An 18,858-nucleotide genomic window follows, 5' to 3' on the forward strand; every position below is an offset into this window, starting at 1 on the left:
TGAGGTCCGGGATGGGCCGGAACGTTCCTTCTTTCTTGGGAATGATAAAATAGATGGAATAATGTCCAGTATTTATTTGTTGTGCGGGCATCGGTGTTATAGCCTCTAAGGCTAGCAATCTGGTCAGTGTAGCTTCCACTGCCATCCTCTTGGGAGGGTCATGGCAGGGGGATTCCACAAACTTGTCTGGAGGGAGGTGGTGGAAATCTTGGTAATATCCTTCTTGAATGATGGCTAGGAACCACTTGCCCAAAGTTATGTCGACCTCTCTTTGGTAGAAGAAGGCAAGTCTGCCCCCTATGGCTTCTTCCTTTGGACGGGTCAGCTGATTTTCATTGTGGGGTGCGGCTGGGGCCTGGGCCCGAGCCGGCTCCCCTTTTGTTGTGCTTGTTCCAAAAGGACTGGCTCCTGCCTGCGGGGCGAGCCGCTTGATATGTGCTTCACTTGCAAACAGGAGGGTTCCCTTGAAGGGCATCCTTGTGAGTCTCATTTTGGAAGATGCGTCGGCCGACCAGCTTCGGAGCCAGAGTTGTCTTCTGGCTGCCACGGCTGATGACACTCTTCTAGCTGCGGTGCGCACCAGATCAGAAGCGGCATCCGTGAGAAATGATACTGCTGGTTCCAGGGCTTCCCCAGGAGTGTTGTTCCTGCTCTGTGATAAGCAGGCGCATGTCACCACGGCACAGCAGGCCGCGATCTGTAGAGACATAGCGGAGACGTCAAAAGACTTTTTGAGGATGGATTCCAGACTTCTGACTTGAGCATCCTTGAGTGCTGCTCCTCCCTCATCTGGGATAGTACTGCACTTCGAGACCATGCAGACCATGACATCCACTTTTGGACATGCTAGATCTTTGGCAGCTGGGTCCAGAGAGTCCATGGCTGCCAGGGCACGCTGCCCTTTGAACGTAGTCTCCGGGGCATCCCATTCCAGGTCAATTAGCTGCTGGACGGCTTGTAATAGTGAGAAATGACAGGAGATCTGGCGGAGTCCCTCTAGTAGGGGATTCGTCTTAGGTTCCCCCGAGGCACTTGTGCCCGGGATAGCGAGCTCTTTCAAGCTGTGTGAGACAGGTCTGGAAGCTCGTCCTTGGTAAAGAAGTGCCTCATGGTTCGGTGGAGTTCTGTCCCCGGGGGGAGTTCCCCTTCCTCCAGGGGTTCTGATTCCTCTTCTGAGTTGTCCATGTCCCCGAAGGTGGGGCTTCTGGATGGTGGGATCACTTCCCTTGGCATAGAGGGTCCCGGGATGTTGAGGTCCTCTGGCGGAGGTTGTGGCCATATTATTGGAGGCCCCGGTTGCATGTGGACGAAGGTATGCAGGCCTTTGAAGAATTCCACCCAGGAGATAGATGCTGGGTCTAAATTAAGAGGCGCTGTGTCCCTGGGGATCCCTGTTTGAGGGAGGGTCCCACTGGGGGACGCTAGGTCCGACGTACTGTTCGAGAAGCTGGAACCCAGTACCGCTGGGGAGGGCCATGGGCTGGATCCCCCAGGGTCTCCTTGCACTGTATACACAGGGCCGTGGCCTCCTCATGCTGTGCAGCTCTAATGTGGCATGCTGGGCAAAGGCCCTGGGCCTTGAGCTTTTTTTCTGGTGGTGCCATGGCTTGTGCGCGTAAAAGGATGAAAGAAAAGAAATAGATGCCTGTAGTCTTAAAACAATCCTTTATTGCAGTGGAGACACAAGGGTAGCCCGACTCTGGCCGAGTTTCGCCGTTTCAAAACGGCTGCCTCAGGGGCTTACAATAATCTTCTTGAATTCATTAGTTATATATCGACTAAGAATATAATGTGATCATATAAAGAGCTGTATGATCTCTTATGTTGCGTCTTGAAGCATTCGCGATAGCAGAACTCCACTAGCAAAGGCAAACACCTTTGCTAGTGGAGTTCTGCTATCGCGAATGCTTCAAGACGCAACATAAGAGATCATACAGCTCTTTATATGATCACATTATATTCTTAGTCGATATATAACTAATGAATTCAAGAAGATTATTGTAAGCCCCTGAGGCAGCCGTTTTGAAACGGCGAAACTCGGCCAGAGTCGGGCTACCCTTGTGTCTCCACTGCAATAAAGGATTGTTTTAAGACTACAGGCATCTATTTCTTTTCTTTCATCCTGACGGCTATTATAGATCGCCTTCCTTCGTGCTTTTTGTGCGCGTAAAATACAGGGCCTGGGTGGTTTAGTTATGCAGTCCGATGCGTCAAAGTTGTGCGCATAGAATTGGTACGCGCTCAGGGAGATGTGCGCGCTGTTGTGTGCACAGATCGAAGTTATGCGCCCGGCACAGTAAGCACGTGGCTATGTGCGTCGCTTGGGCGCATGGTACTTGGGCGCGTGACGTTGTGCGCACAAGATATTTGTGCGCACACCTCACCTCTGTGCGCACGGATCGGGGCATCGCACAGGGCGGCGAACAGATCAAGATGGTGACGGCGACCACGCGGACAATATGGTGACCACCTCGGAGGGTCTCCACGTGGGAGGACCCTCAGATCTGACTGGGGTCTAGCCCTGCTAGGGCAGATCAACCCGGTGGCTCTGGTCTCGGCTGGCGACCTGTGCGATTCCTCGAGCTTCGGAGACTGGAGACTTTTAAATAGATTTCTACCTTACCTTGTCTCGGCGCTTCCCGGTCTCGTTCCAGGCGGTCTCCGGCTGCGGGGGGGGGAGAGGGAAAATACCTTCACCGCCATGCTCGAAGTTGCACCCGCTGCCTCTCAGCCTCACCCGATGTCGGGGGCTAGGTCCCCGCCGAGGGTCAACCGCTGGACCGAGGCATACCTCCAAGGGATCGCGGAAATCACCTTGGGAATTCTCAATTGGGGGAGGGACCCAATGGGTGTCACCGCAGGAGAGCAGGGCTCGTCTGTAGAGGTAAAATTGCTTCTTTTTGGTTTACTTTGCTAAATTACTCTAACGCCGTGCTAGTGTGCATAGAGTCCCAAACTGCTATGGAGACAGAAAATACTGAAGAGCTGCACTTCCTGCAGGGGTATATGTCCTAGGGCTGACATCAGATTGAAATCTGATCCGTCTCCAACTGCTTTGAGGAGTACACTATACTCATTGGTCCTGAGTCCATATGCTACATGCTAGGAAAACATTATTATTCTCTCAGTGTGCACTTGGTGGAGCTTGGACAGGGATTACAAATGCCATGAATTTCAAGAACTTCAAAGCAAGAAAAACTCATGTTTGGCTTTCATTTTATTCCAGTTGGGTGTAAATTAAATTCATGTACCATTTTATTTTGATGTATTTGTTAAGCTGTAATTTTAATTAACAGTATAGAATTTTCTACCAACCACAATGCAACCACTTAGAATATTACTACTTTCTACTGTATGGATGAGGCCCAGCAAAGACTGAGAGCTATATTTATTTAAAACCTTAGTACAGAGTTATATGTTTTCTATTGTGAAAATGATCTGCCATGTTATAATATAAATGATGTAAGGATTTGTATGTAAACACTATAAAATCCATGCATATGCTTGGCTTTTATTACCTTGTTTGTATTTTAGGAAAATGGTTACTTCATCTTGTCCTATGTCAATAAATATTGTTAGCATTTTGTCTTTCTAATGCAACTGAATTATTCCTATCTCCTAATTCATACTGGGCAAAGAAGTGCTGCATGACTTCTGAAAAGTGACGTTTCTGTCCCCCCCATCTCTAGCTGGCTTTATATGTATTTGGATTTAGTTTTGACCTGAAGGACATTAGTAGGTCATAAAACAACAAAAAGGTAAATATCCACATTGTAATGTTTTATAGCTTCTTTATTATACAGTGATCATAATGCTGCATTGGTTGATAGTCTGTTGCCTAACTTTTCAATGTGGTTCTTTTTTTTTTTAACCTATTTGTGGTGGTATTTTCTAACACCTAACGCCTTTTCACTAATTAGATTCTCCAGGACCATGGTTGGTCCTCACACAAAGTTTGAATCCATTTGTCCACTTTAATGAAAGTTATCCTGCTTCTTGACACAGTGACGGATCTTACCATCCATAAATGCTTTTTAGATGTGTTGAAAACTATAAAATAGGAGAAATCCTATCTTATAGGTCAGACGTATGGAGAGACTAAGAAATCATATTCTCTATTTAAAATAATATTTAAAACTGTTTTCACCAAAATGAGATTTCTTGAAAACTTACACACTTGGACGAGGTTGTGGCCGTAAATGTGATATTTGATCAGCAGATCCAGGTACAGGCCTCTGCCCTGCTCCTGAAGAAGTGCCGCCAGAAGTAGAAGCCATTACTGCAGCAGACAAGGGAGGAGGAGGGAGAAGAGGGGGATTCATATCCTAGATTAGAGAAGAAAACATACACTTGCTGTCAAACAACCAATTACTGAAAACAAACATACCAGCAAAAAAAAAAAAAAAAAAACCCCAAAAAAACTACAAAGACAATTCAGCTTTGTCTTCTTGAAAAGACCACTATTTGACCATCTCTTTATAAAGCTTAACAAGACAAGCATGCTTGTTTCACTCCTATGCTCTCATTAAGGTCAGAAAGTCACAACAATCTTTTAAAAAGAAAGCCGCCTTCTCATCTGAGAGGAAGATTAAAGTGTTCACAATTTTAATATAGTTTTTGTTTTGTTTTTTTTAAGTGGGGACTTGAAAAACCTCCAAATGCTTTCTACAAGGTTAACGAACATCCCACCATTTTAATGGGATTCAGTCCAAGGTTGTTTTTGTAATCAGAAACAGTAAGGCAGTACATGACAATTCAGCTGCACTCCACCCAAAACCAACCCTTCAGGAGACATGTCCTTTGATGTGTGCGTTCCAAAAAACAAGGACAGACCGCAGTCACTGCGCTATTGTTGCCACTTTCACTTATACTTCTATTTAACATTGCCAGCCTTTGAAATTCAGCATTATCAAACCTGGCAATCTTTAACAAGCACATCAGGGAAAAGTGCAGTTCTCCAATAGCAGGTCCTGAAGTAGCTCTGCTACTGGATATGGTTCCCTTTCAGAATCAATGGTGCAATTGTTACTTTCTGATCCATAAAACCTGAGAAAATACATTGGAAGTTTGTACACTGAGACTCCTGGGAAAACAGGTTCACAAAAGAAAGACTGCCTAAAAACAACAGTTTTGTTCAGACTTTTACATCTTGCAGATCAAAAGGAGAATTGTTTTTAAAATAAGAAATATGATATGGAAAAACAAACTGGTTTCACATATCAGTTACTGTAAAGTACGTCATTAATTCCTACACCAACTGGAAAAAGTTCTAGTTTGAATTTCTACTTTACAGAACAACTTCAAGTCTGATAATTAAAGTTTTCTCGCAAATGACTATGCAAAATCTCAAATTAAGGGAATTTCAAGTAAAATATGTGACTACCTATGTATTACATAATTTAGGAACATAACATATGTCATACTGGGTCAGATCAAGGGTCCATCAAGGCCAGCATCCCTGTTTCCAACAGTGGCCAATCCAAATCACGAGTACCCAAACATTAAATAGATCTCAAGCTACTACTGCTTACTGATTAATATCAATTTATGGATTTTTCCTCTAGGAACTTATCAAAACCTTTTTTAAACCCAGTTACACTAACTGCTGTAACCACATCCTCTGGCAATGAATTCCAGAGCTTAACTATGCGCTAAGTGAAAAAGAATTTTCTTTGTTTTAAATGAGCTACTTGCTAACTTCATGGAGTACCTCCTAGTCCTTTTATTACTGTGCATTTAAAAGCGAGCACACAACTTGTGTACTATTACAACTGAATGATCTGTCATATATCTGCCGACATCATAGCTTGTTTTCCACTTGATGGCATCATAACTGTTTCACATAAAAGGGTGAATAAAAGGATATAATCAATCCATGACAGTTTGCTCCTTTTTAGGAGCTGGGATTTGGTTTAGGTTTTAACATTTTCAAAATAAAGTTACTTTACAGTCATGTACAATTCTCGGAAATGATTTTAAGACAAAAGCTTGATGTCCTTGTCAAATGTTTGCAGCACATGCACAAAAAAATCATATTACAGTAGAGCCACCTTAATCTTTCTTGTTATATAAAAAAGGTGTTTTGTTTTTTTTTACACTAAATTATATTGATTATGGATCCACTACATAACTAAAATTGAACTGTCCTTGATGACCTGAGCTCAAGTTACATGAATGTAGATTTTAACTAAAATAAGCCCAGATAACGACTTAAAGAAGATAATTATCAATTATGAGTCTACATTATTTATTTATTAAATTTATTATTATTTTTTATATACTGACATTTGACCTCAATTGAGATATCACACTGGTTTACATTCAGGTCCTGAAGGTATTTCTCTATCCCCAGTTTTTTAACTTAGATTGTAAGCCCTCTGAGGCAATGGAGGGTAAATATCCAAAGTTTTTTAACTTAGATTGTAAGCCCTCTGAGGCAATGGAGAGTAAAGTGATTTGCCCAAGGTCACAAGGAGCAACAGCAGGACTTGAACCCTGGTCTCCTGGTTCATAGTCCACTGCTCTAACCACTAGACTATTCCTCCTCCCCTCCAAGAAACTATGGATTGGTCATAACTAAGATTCAATATCAAGGTACTTTTGTAAAATTTAAAGCAAAATCAACTCACAAATTAGCTATGTTGAAATATTTACCCACAGACCTAGAGCTATATTTGACAGTGCCTTAACATCAAGGGGTGCACTCTACCATCCAATTGAGTTGTGAAGGAGCACTATCACAACTGTTCCTTGAAGAGGTCAGCAGAACAGCTAAAATGTGCTCTAAAATATTAAGGTAAAAGTAAGTACTAAATCTCAGCTGGAGAGCATTCTACTACTGATTATTTGCAAGCCAGTTATGTAAGCATATGTTAAAATTTGTCAAAATTGCTTCAAACATCTAAGGCATGTCCTGAATCAAAGCACAACGCATTCTCCTAGGACAATTCTTCAGAGGCAAAAAAAAAATATTACAAATTCTGCACACAATATTTTAAAATGTGGCAAATTTTGTCTATCAAAATAAACCATAGTTACTGATCAAGAATTTCTCCAGAGATATTGTCTGTCATCCTTACCAGCCTGTCTCCCAAGCTTTTCCCTTCCCATAAGAATACATCTCATTTCCCATCATACCCACTAGTCGCTACCACTTTCTTACCCACTCTCAACTCCGCCTCCTCCACCATCAGCTTTCACCTCTCTCTATAACTCTCTCTCCCACCTCAGCAACTTTCCCTACCAGCCTCTTTCTCTCTCCTAATCCTGGATCGTAGTTGCTACTGTTATATTTGCTGGCTGTCATGGCTCCCTTCCAGCATCTCTCAGCCAATATAGTGTTGCCACTGTCTCCATTCTGGCTCCCATAGGTCAATGTCGTTACCATTGCTTGCCTTGATCCTGGTGGCCACTGATGGCCAGTGTTGCCAGCACCGCCACCTCCATCCCAACCCTTGCAGGCCATCACCACCTTCAACCTGGCTCTTACTGTCCCAGTTTTGCCATTGCTGCCAAGTCCATCCAAGATTCCATGGGCTGCTGATGTCATCTTTCCCTCCTGCCACCCACCTCTATTCCAGTTCACATGGGCCAATGATACAGCTACTGTCTCCATTCTTTCTCCCTTCAGTTGCTATGACAGGGGCTAACTGCAGTGCAACAGCCAATCTAATTCTGATGGGTGGGAAGGGGATATTCTGCACCAATATCACACTGTGCGGTGGCACAGAATTCCACCAGGAGTAATGACTACTGAGAAGCCATTAACTGACAAAGAAAAGAAGCTCTCTCAATGACATTCTACTTAATGTGACTTGAGACCAATTATTATTATTCAAGAAAACTGAGCTCAACAAATTAAATATTAACGGCCGGATATTAAAACCCCAGTGCGCGTAAATCCCGGGGTTTATGCACGCGGCCGGGCCTTACGTGCACGGCCGGGCCTTACGTGCGCTGGGCTAATCTTTAAACGTGCCCGGCCACGTGCGTAAACCCGGGATGCAAGTAAGTGCCGGGGGACGGAGTGGGGCGCTCTGGGACAGCGCCATTCTTTGCTGTCCCGGCGCACGCAAGTTACTTCAGGTCAGGCCCTGAAGTAACTTGCAAAATAAAAAGTAAAAAAGAAAAGGGGGTATATGGATGCTCGCGTTTTGTTTTTTTAAACCTAGCCCTAAGGAAACTATTCTTCTACTGCTACAGTTCACTTTGCATCTATTTTGATCTGATATTTGCAAATTATCACTAGAAACATAGAAACATAACAGCAGAGAAAAGTTCATTATGGCCTATCTAGTCTGCCCATTCATACCAACTATTCACTACCTGTAAGTGCATTACAAAACATGAGCCTAAATTGTTGCAGTACTGGACTGACATTGTATATACAGTAATGCAATAGTTCCCTCCTCCCCAGTGCCCTCTTGCTGTGTGTGACAAAGTGTGGTCTTACACAGCACAGAATGCCAGTGTAAAGAGACACCAGCAAGCACAGAAGGTGTGCAGCACCAGAGAGCTCAGAAGTCACAGCCCCAGGGCCATTGCAGATACACTGAGGAAAGCAGAGGGCTGAGGATTTTTAGGAAGAGGGGAAGGCAAGAAGGCGGCACAGGAAGAAACTACAGAGAGGATAGGGGAGAGAGGTGGCAGAGAGAGGGGTAGAGGAAGGGGAGAAGAGAGAAGGCTATCATGGGTGGCTCAGGTTAGAACAATGGCAAAGTTACTGCAAGTTGCATAGTTCATCCAGGAGCAAACAGACCAAATATGGTTATGTTAAAATTAATTCTTATAATGGTATAGATGCTATTCTTAAAAGCAGCAGCACAAGTGAAAAAAAACCCATTCATTTTGGGGATACTATTCAAAAATTCTTATGCGGGGTAAATGCATGTTTATCTATGTTTGGAAAATTGTGTCGTCCCCCCCCCCCCCCCCATCTCCCCTGTAGCAGGTAAAGGTATGTACACTTACTTTTAACCATGTGAAAAAAGGACTTGTGTTAAGTTGTGTATACTTTGCCCTTGCTCCCTGTGAGGAAATCTATAGGAAACTCCTTCAGACTACCTTAAGGGACCGGGCACAGTTGTTTTGCCCAGCCTTCCTTAAGATCCAGACCCATAAGGAATTCTGGGTGAAGGGAACCACCCCTCACCAGAGTATAAGAACTCAGGGCCTACGGAGGCTTAAAACAGGCCCCGGGGATCCACCAAGAAGCCAGACTATGGGAAGACTTATGTTTGAGGTTGGCTATTGTCAGAACTGCAAGGTGAGCAACTTTTATTCTGTTTTTATTTTGCACGGTAAATAAAATTACACCTATGGAAATAGCCAGAGTCTGCCCCCTTATTCCTCTTGGCTATTTCCTAAGTTACCACTGGCTACATTACCACATATGATGGTAGTGGGATCTTCCTGCTTAAGCAGGAACTACAGGCATAAGCCCACAGCCGCAGCAGGAAAAAAACAAACAAACCCAGAATCTTTATTTCCTTTTTTTTCCTGAGGCCTCAAAGTTCTACTTACCCAACTCCAGCTACAACAGGCCAAGGGGGCTACCCTACCTGTGCAGTTAGGTTTCAAGAAGTAAGCAAGTCCAGTAGGATTTTTATTTTAATTGTTCCTCCCCTTTCCCCAGAGACATACCTAATTTGGAGGCAGCTGGGAAAGCAGGAAAGATGGAGCAAATAATCCAGATCCTTGCTACAGGGCAGCAGTAACCATGGAGTGCCCTACAAACCCAAATTGACCAGCAGCTGTCACTGCAAAAACAGATGATGCAGCAGCAGCACATGGTGCTTACCCAAACAGCACAAGCAGTGCAAACCACCGTAACCAGTCTACCTCTTTTGTCACTGACATTACTTAAGATGACCTCAGAAGACGACCTCAATGGTTTCGTGAAAAACTGAACGCACAGCTCAACTGGCAGGTTGGCCAGAAGACAGGCAGACTACCTATCTGGGGAATCTACTCACTGAAGAGTAGTCAAGATGCCTCCCAAACTGCCAATTTGGAAGGGAGGGCCACATATACGGAAATCAAGACCACCATCCTAGTGGGAGTGGACCTAACCCCAGAGGCCTACCAATAACAATTTTGGCCAGGAGTTCTTCAATTAGAGGAAAACCCGTGGAACCTTTTACACTGAATTAAGGATGTGGCTGGGAAGTGGCTATGACCAGAAGGGAAGACCAGGGTGAAAGTAGCCAAAGTGGTTCTACTGGAACAATTCCTAGATGGTCTATGCAATAGTAGGTGTGCAGACACCCAAATCTTATGCTACAGACAGTACTGGAAACGGCATAGGCCTATTACCAAGCTCAGTCCATGCCTGAATCGCCATGGTCTCAGGGGACACCACCTGATCTAGGGAGAGGACACTGAACTCCTTATGGCAGGAGTTCCCGACAACCAGTGGAGTCAGACAGGCTGGTCTTTTCACCTCAACCAAAAAAAACCCACAGGACCGCCATATTTCAGCTGTGGAAAGAGGGGCAATTTTTCACAAGACTGCTACAGCAGGGAAGACAAGTAAATGGACGTTAATGCCGTAGCCCCTCACTTCTGTAATTTTGTGTATTTCCTCAGCCAAGGAGTTTCTACTTTTGTAATTGCTTTGAACTAGATGGTGTTCTAATCCAGGCATTAGTGGAGTCTAGGAGCATGAAGACACTCATTACAGTCAAGCAGATCTAGATTGATTATGGAAGTGCTGTGACCTTGGCTTGTAATCCATGGGGATCAGCAGCAGTATCCCACAAGCCAAGTGCAACTGAAGATTCAGGTCAGTCAAGCCCAAATAGAAGTGTGAATTCTTCCTTGGCTACCCTATCCCTTGATGATAGGATGGGACTGTCCAAATTTTAACAGCTTGTGGAACCAGCTCACAAACTCGAAAAAGTAGCAGTTTATCGAGTCCAACCAAAAACGCTCATCAAAGTTCTCTCAAAAGACATTTTTCAAGTGTTTGTCTTAAGGCGCACGGGAGTTCAGCGTGTTTATTGAAGCCATTGTGTGTGTGAAGAGTTCAAATTTAGAGAAAGAAAATAAATGGATCAATATCTGAAGTAACATGGATAAGTGTCATTATGGTATAGTGTTGGACATGAACAGAGAACAAGAGTGTAGTAGTGATATTGGGATTAGAAGGAACCCCCAGAGGAAGCCATTGGCGAAACAAGGAACCTTGTAGGGAACCGTGGGAATCTTATGGAGAACAGACGCAAGTAGCAATAAGGATAAGGGGAATACTTACGATGAAGAGGATCAGAGTCATCTGAGATAACAAAGAACAGAGTGTTTATAGGTGTCTTTTTTTTAGTTGGATGGGTGGGTGCACTGTGGGGTTGTATGAATGGGGATGGATGCATGTGGGAATGTGGTTATTTTAAAATGTATTTAGCAGCTCTGGCATGTCCAATGGATAAAATATTAATAGATTTTTGATATGTATGTAATAAAATTAAGATTGTAATTAATGGTGGAATATAATTATAATTGAATAAAAATTTATACTGGCACTACAGTGTGAAGTATGTATGCAGTGTATTGACATTACTGTAAATGAATATATTGTTTAAGTATTGAACCATTGATTATTGGGAACACTTGGGCAGAGCATTTTCCCTAGCTGGCCCCACTATATGGAACTCCTTACCGCATGAATTACGCATTGAGACCTCCACCCCTAAATTAAAAAAAAAACTCAAAACGTGGCTATTCCAACAAGCTTACCCCCTTTCCCCCTCTCCCACGCTTAAAAATATCCAACAACAAGCGAGTAACAATCCGAGTAGCTGAACTGTTACCCTTCCGCTGAATATGATTAAGAACTCCGTAAATATACTGTACCCTTCCGCCGAATATGATTATGAATGCCGTAAATATACTGTATATTGTTAAAGTATTATATATACTGTACATTGTAATCATCTTATTATATACTGTACATTGTAGTCATCTTATTATAGTTCCATGTATTTATATTTACTCAGTTATTAGACTGTTACTTGTAAGGGCCACGCCCAAAAGTTAAGTGTTTGATGTAAACAGATGCGATGTGCGAACGGTTATCAGTATAGAAGAGACTTTAAATAAATAAAATAAATAAATTGATTGTAATAATTACTCATGACCCCTTTACATATGTGAACAATATTGTGATAAAGTGACCCACTGGATATGTCAGCAAACTTACATGGCTATGTGCTGTATGCATGTAAGTTTACCTCGTCTGAGTGGAGACAGAGTTGGGAAGGCATTTTGGACTTTTGAATTTTCAAAAGTATGTACATAAATTTTCACAAAAATTTCCTGCACATAAATTAGCAGATCTAATTGTGTGTGGGCAGTTTTGGTCAGATAATTTTCAAAGAGAACATACCATGGGCAAGTTAGCTTTGAAAACTGATGTAACATTCACATATCTGCAGACTCTCTCATGCCCCCAGAATGCATACAAATACAAACTTGTGAATCAGCTCCTTAGTGCACCTAGTGCATTTTCTTTTTAGTGTCTGTTCTTCGTTTTCAGCATGCTCTGCGCTTTCCTGAACTTCATTGAACTATGACTGTGGCCCATGTAACTTCTTCTTAGCTCAAGTTGCCTTTCTGAAAAAAATGCCTTCAATCAACTGTATTTTGATCATTTTCCACCCAAGGATGTCCAAGAAGTGGGCCAGTGGTGTCAAAAGATGTTCCCAATACTCTTACAAGATAGCCATCGCAAATCATCACTGAAGAGTCTCTACTAACTTACTGAAGGTGTTGTCTCTAGATGTTATATCTACTCAGGGATATCAACTTGAGAAGTTTAAGACAAGAAGAGGCTTTGAATGTACCTTGACGATCCAACTACATTCAGCTCAAAACTGATCTACAGCTCAAAACTGATCCAACTACATTCAGCTCAAAACTGATCTACAGCTCAGGAATACCCCAAAAGCTGTGCCTAGTTCAACTGGCAAAAAAGCACTGTCTATATAGTTCTTTTTTGCTTCAATAACTTGACATGAAACATTCATTCTGATCTCACTACTTGAGCACTTCAAATGGCTCTAAGCATAGTTTGGAGTTGTAGAGTGCTGAGCCTCACTTGGAGGTCTCAAAATCTCAGCACCTCATACTGGCAAGAGAACTCTGAGGTGGTGAAGGTTCTCCACATCTGAACCAGCTGCATTCAGAGGCTTGGCTGGCTGCTCATACGGGGTTCAAGCTCTGCAAATGTTCATGGGATGATGGCTGCCTGCTTTGTAGATCAACTGTGCCAGTTCGGAAGCAGTTTCCAAGTTTCACACAGAACAGGCCATTCAGAAGATCAGAGCTGTGCTGCTCGCTCTCTTCTGAACTTGAGAGTATCATCACCGGTTACTGTCATTCCAGTAAGTGCATTGAGCGAGCGTTCAATGTCTTCCCAGGCCTCACCATAGATGCTGAATGTGTTTGTACCAAGGCTAATATGGCCCTCCAAACCAGCAATGATGCATAATGCAGCAAGACTTGATTCAACCAGTTTGGCAAAAGGAGACATGCCCCTGCCCATCACAGCCTCAGTTCTAGGCAGGACTACATTCCAACCAGTATCAGTTCTTGGGCTAGTTTCTCTCCTGATTTCTGCATACCCGCTGAGAAATGTAAATCAGAGGGGTCAGAATACAATTTCTATTGGTCTGGATCTCTGAGTTCTAACAAGGATGCTTAGTTTTCTGTTGACTCAAGTTTCAGGATGGGGGGTTTTATTCCCCCTCTCATTTGGATGTTCACAGCCACACAAGAATTATCTTGTTTTGTGTTTTGCCTCTTCCTTCCATTGAAGAACTAGAATGACTTCAGAAAAGGAAAGATTTTAAAACTTTCTTTATATGATTAAAAAAAAAAAAGTACTGCATTTATTAAATTTATATAAATTCTGCACAAAAAGTAGCAAACAAACATGAAATTCAGAGGAAAAGAACCAAGAAATGACAGAAAATAAATTAAAGAAAAAATTAAAACAAAACCAAAAAAATAAGTTTTTTCATGTTTTCACAAATGAATAAGGAAAATGTAAGATTATACAGTTTAGAAATACAACATGATCAGTGAAATAGGCAAACTCTAATGTATTTATTTCTAATGATTTATTACCCCACCTTTAATAATAGAACATTACTTATTAAAAATTGGGACTTCCAAGACTGTAGGTGGCAAATTTGTTAAAAGCTTGGAGATAGGCCATATGAGCAATACTGCAAAATCCTCACTGTAATTCTGTTTTCTTTTACTAGTATTTCCCGAAGCTATTATTTAATGAGATATACTTAAGTGACATAAACCTATTCCATGTAAAGAATTCATTTTAGACATATACTGTATCATAAAATCTTGCCTTTTCATCTCAGAAGATTTAGTGCTATGATAAAATCAAACAAGCTACAGCCTGCAAAAATAAATCAGCAAACTTTAAAAGTATTTTAAAACCTAAACAAACTACCTTTTGATATGAGCATGAGAGATGGAGACAGAGCTAAATAAGGGATTTGCTATTAAGACATGAAATAGGACGCTGAAGCTAGACGTTTTTGCAAAATTTCCAGAGGATGGAATGCAAACAGGTCTGATATACATATTTACTTTAAAGCTCTAGCTAAATTTGTGTGTGCTTCTATTCAGCCTGCTATAACAAACATGGTTTTAAAAAAAAAATCAAAGTTTTTTTTGTTAGAAAGCTTTTCACTATTACCTCCTTTCTACCACAAGCCGCATGTCAAAAAGTCTGTCTTTTACGCAGTGTTAAAGCTCTGGGGCTTAGAACCTCACTTCTCATCCCATCTCTGAAAGGGAGCAGAATACTCAAATGGCAATACACATGCATGAACTTAAACATCCATCCTTTGCTGTTAATGCAACACGCTTTATGTCACTTTCACTATGCTCTTCTTATTGCACAACAGATCTCTTCTTGAGAATGTTTGTGTCAAATTGAGGCATTATCACTGAAAGCAGCAAGTTTTAAATCATGCTAAAGGGCATGCTAGCAGTATAATGTAATCCAGGCACTTCTCGGGTTACCAGTAAACCCTGGGAATGTGGTGACAGTATCAGCTAGTCAGAGTAGGATGGATTTAGGAAGTCCATGCAGATATAGCCCTTCCTTCTGCAGGGTTTGCCATGGCCATTCCACTAGTAATGCTATATAATAGCTCCTCAGCTACAGCTAGGGAGGCAGTCTTTTGAGTTTAGTATGGAGTACAGAAGGTAGATAGGAGTTAGATTTTTATTTTATAGGCCCAGCCGGTGTCAGCCAGGCAAGCCCTGCTTGGTGGTCCTGGTCAGGTTTGGGAGAAGAATTCCTTTCCAGTCCACTCTCAGGCTGGTTTGGACTATCCCCTCTGGGTCATTTTTTTGAACTTTTACCATTTAAGTATTGGGGCCTCTCTGGACCAGACCCAGGAAATGGTGAACCCTGGGTCTGGGCAGGTTAGGGAAGAACTGCCCTCCATCAGCCTCTCAGTGAGGAAAGGGGTGTCAGTGACCCACTGTGAGCCACCCCAGAGTTTTCCTAAGTTTGGTAAACCTAATTTCAAGATCCAGGTCGAAGGTTCTGACTGCCCTTTCTTCCTGTCGAGAGCATCTAGCATCCTGCTCCAAGGGATTTCTCCCATCAGGGATCCGGAAGAAAGAAAAAGGAATGAAACAGTAACCAAGACTAAGCCAACAAACTGTGAGTAAAGGCAAAGCCTACTATTCAAGAAGTCACTCAACCGGTGCTTCCAAACCCTGGGCAGAGAGAGAACTTTATCCTTGCCAGTTGGAAAGGGTGGCTCTGCCCAACAAAAGGACACCCTGCCAACCTGGGGACCCTATTTTTCCAAGCCCTGGAGGGTAGGATTCTCCATCATTGGGCTGCTCCAAATTAAGACTGTGCCAGTTTCATCGTTTTCATCAGTAAAAATTCCTTTGGGCACAAATACAGTGATTCCAGTATTTCTTTGGCACACCTAACACACGGTGGGGCAGACATACACTGGTTGCCCCAGGAGAAGAATAAAGAGACACAAGGGAGCCACCCTTAGTACTCTGGGCCTTGGAAGTCACCTGGCCGGGGCCACCCTCCCAATCCATCCACCAGTCAACCAAGAACCCAGGCCCTGGAAGGAAGAGTCAGAGATCAAACTAGTCTGGGAAGGTTCCTGTCCTGACGAGAACAAATATTTTTATGGCCTCATTGGGTATCAACCCACACCCGGAGTTTGGGTTACATAAAATGGTGCCCAACATGGGGCTCAAATGAGTGCAGGGTGTGCATCATGTCGAAGTGAACTAACTAATTGCCGCATTGCAACTGCTAATCGTTGTCAAATGTTATAAAGGAAAATTGCAACCTTCACCAAGATGGCCATCGCTCGCGCTAAAGCTGCTCCTGCTGAAATTGTTCATGCCAAGACAAAGTGCACCAAAGGGAAAGGGGGGGGGGGGGAGCAAGACGTACGTCGGCATCTGATGTCATCAAAAGAACTGGCGTTTGGATGCATGAGCGACGTCATCTCAACCACCACACTGCACGAGGCACAGCCTGGCCAGCATGGGGTAGTGACACAGCAAGATGCATTGAGAGTACAAAGCCCAGTGATGCACTGTACCAAATTTGAACACAGATGGCCAGTTCAATGCGATCAGGCAGCGGCAGCAGCCACGGGTCAACTCACGGCTCACAAGAGGAATTAAGCAACCAGCCTGGGATGGGGAGCAGCACCGGCTCACCGGAGCAAACTATCTCCACCACTGGGGCAGCAGCTAGGATCACAATGGCAGTAGGGGAAATCCCTATATTCTTCATTCCTCAGGGTAGGGTAAAGTTTACATTGAAAAAAAGCCACATCCATGGGCATCATAGACAGCGCCAATTGCTGCAAACTCCAGCCAGCACAACCGTTGCAGCTCCAGTGCCACCATTGTCTGGGCCTTCTCTACATCGAGGCCCGGTTTCCCAGTTTGCGTGCACTAACAGACGTCTCTGGGTTGCCCCCAGCCTCCAAGTTCAAACAAGCCGCTCTAAAGGGATTTTCTACCTCCCCATCAGCAACATCCAAGAGGAGTGGTGATAACACTGCCCGTCGGGGAACCCTGCCCAAAGTACAGTGGGGATCCCCTGCTCCAATAGTGAGTGGTGACACCAAAACCTTGGAAGAAGTGAGCGTTTACCCCAGAAGTGGCCTCCTTTACCATCAAACCAGAAATTGCGGGGGAAGTCATTAGTCCACCTGAGACTGAGAATGACCCTCTCTCTTGGGGAGGATATTGTAGAAGAAACTTTCCGTGTTCAAGAAGGAGAGAGAAAAACAGAAGGCGGCAGGCCTGCCCTCAGGAGACCTGTGACTGACCTACAACAGCATGGGGTTGATCCAAGTTTCCAACATTGCGACCCCCAGACTTGGGTCATGGCAGAGTCCAGTCCTTGGATACCTCCAGCTCCCAGTCCTCGGGAGGTTTCCAACATCACTCCAGGGCAAACGGTAAAGGGGCTTTTGATTGGCTATTAGTGTCCACCTGGGCCAGGAGAGATTTGTGATCTCCATCTTGGAAATCAACTTATTCACCAAAGAACTGCAAAGCTCCGAGAGTACTGTACCTTGGCCATGAAGGGGGTGTGTAATGTCTACTACCTCTGGAATCTCACTGGGGAACATCTCCCAAACAGGCAGTGGGGCTCCCCTGGACTGGGGTTGCCTGATTCATTCATGTCAGAGTCTCCAGTCCCTAGTGAAGCCTAATATCCAACAGTTGCTACCAGAGTCACAATAGCCAGCAAGCTATTCAATTAGGCTGTGTATCTGGATGTCTGCAACCAGTCAGGGGTTGTACCCAGCACCTTCTGAGAGCCTCCCAGGCACAGAGGCTGGTTTGCAGGAGGGTGTTGGCCGAATTTGGACTCCATTACCCCCATGTGCCAATACACATAATGAAATTTGTGGAGAACCGTGAGAAGTGGCTGTGGGAGGAGGCTGACCGAAGGATCTTGAAAAACTACTCTGATCCTGGGTTCAGGAGAACTCATCCTGATTACCCCCGAAAGTTGGGCAAACGGATGCATGAAATGTGTTTGCGCTACAACATACATAAGCATGGGGAAGTTTTTCAATGCCTGACCCCCTCTCAAAGAGTACTCTGTTGAAGGTCACCTACCCTGTGGGGTGGCTATCAATAAGCCTCATCCAGTTTACTATGAGCCTTATAGTGAGCCACCTCCCAGTTTTCTATAATGTCAAGCAATGTTATGCTGAATAATAAAGAAGTTGTTCACTATGTGATATTCATAAAATGTTCTGTTTGGAAGAGTAGGTTTGCTTACCACCAGGTCTTGCAGGGTATTAATGAAATATATGTGTTTTGACCTTGTTTGTGGGTTGTAGGGCGAATGGTGGTGTTTCTGAAGGACTAAAGGTTTTCCTCCATGGAGGAAAACAATTTCCATTTGAACTTTGTCTCATTTATTTATTATTTTATTTTTATTTAGGCATTTTATATACCATCGTTCCAAAAGAAGATCACAACGGTTTACAAAAGCAACATTCATATTCTGGATCAACATTCATATTCTAGGTCAACACAACATCAAATACATGTTAAATAGGGGCTAGGACAGTAGTTTATAGTACAAGAGTTCCAGTCAATATCCTTTAAGTATTAGTAAGTTGTCGTAATACACTTTACATCGCTCTTTACTTATTACTAATGCTACCAAAATTATCTATGATTTTTGATAGTGAAGTTATCTGCATATTGATATTTTAAATTAAATCATGTGCTTTTTTGGACAGCCACGTTTGAAACTCTTTCTTTCTGTTATTATATGTAACGTCTCTGGTAGAGAATTCCACA

At 43.3% G+C, this 18,858-nt stretch overlaps 1 protein-coding gene across 1 annotated transcript in view; it reads right to left on the reverse strand.

Moving 5' to 3' along the window:
• Positions 1-18,858, reverse strand: part of SH3RF1 (SH3 domain containing ring finger 1) — a 321,835-nt gene that overhangs the window by 85,568 nt on the left and 217,409 nt on the right. The window contains exon 7 of the mRNA XM_029573678.1: positions 4,174-4,325. Coding sequence (XP_029429538.1) covers positions 4,174-4,325 — 152 coding nt within the window. The remainder of the gene's footprint in view (positions 1-4,173; positions 4,326-18,858) is intronic.

This window comes from Rhinatrema bivittatum, chromosome 1, assembly GCF_901001135.1.
Source record: "Rhinatrema bivittatum chromosome 1, aRhiBiv1.1, whole genome shotgun sequence".
Classification (NCBI taxonomy): domain Eukaryota; kingdom Metazoa; phylum Chordata; class Amphibia; order Gymnophiona; family Rhinatrematidae; genus Rhinatrema; species Rhinatrema bivittatum.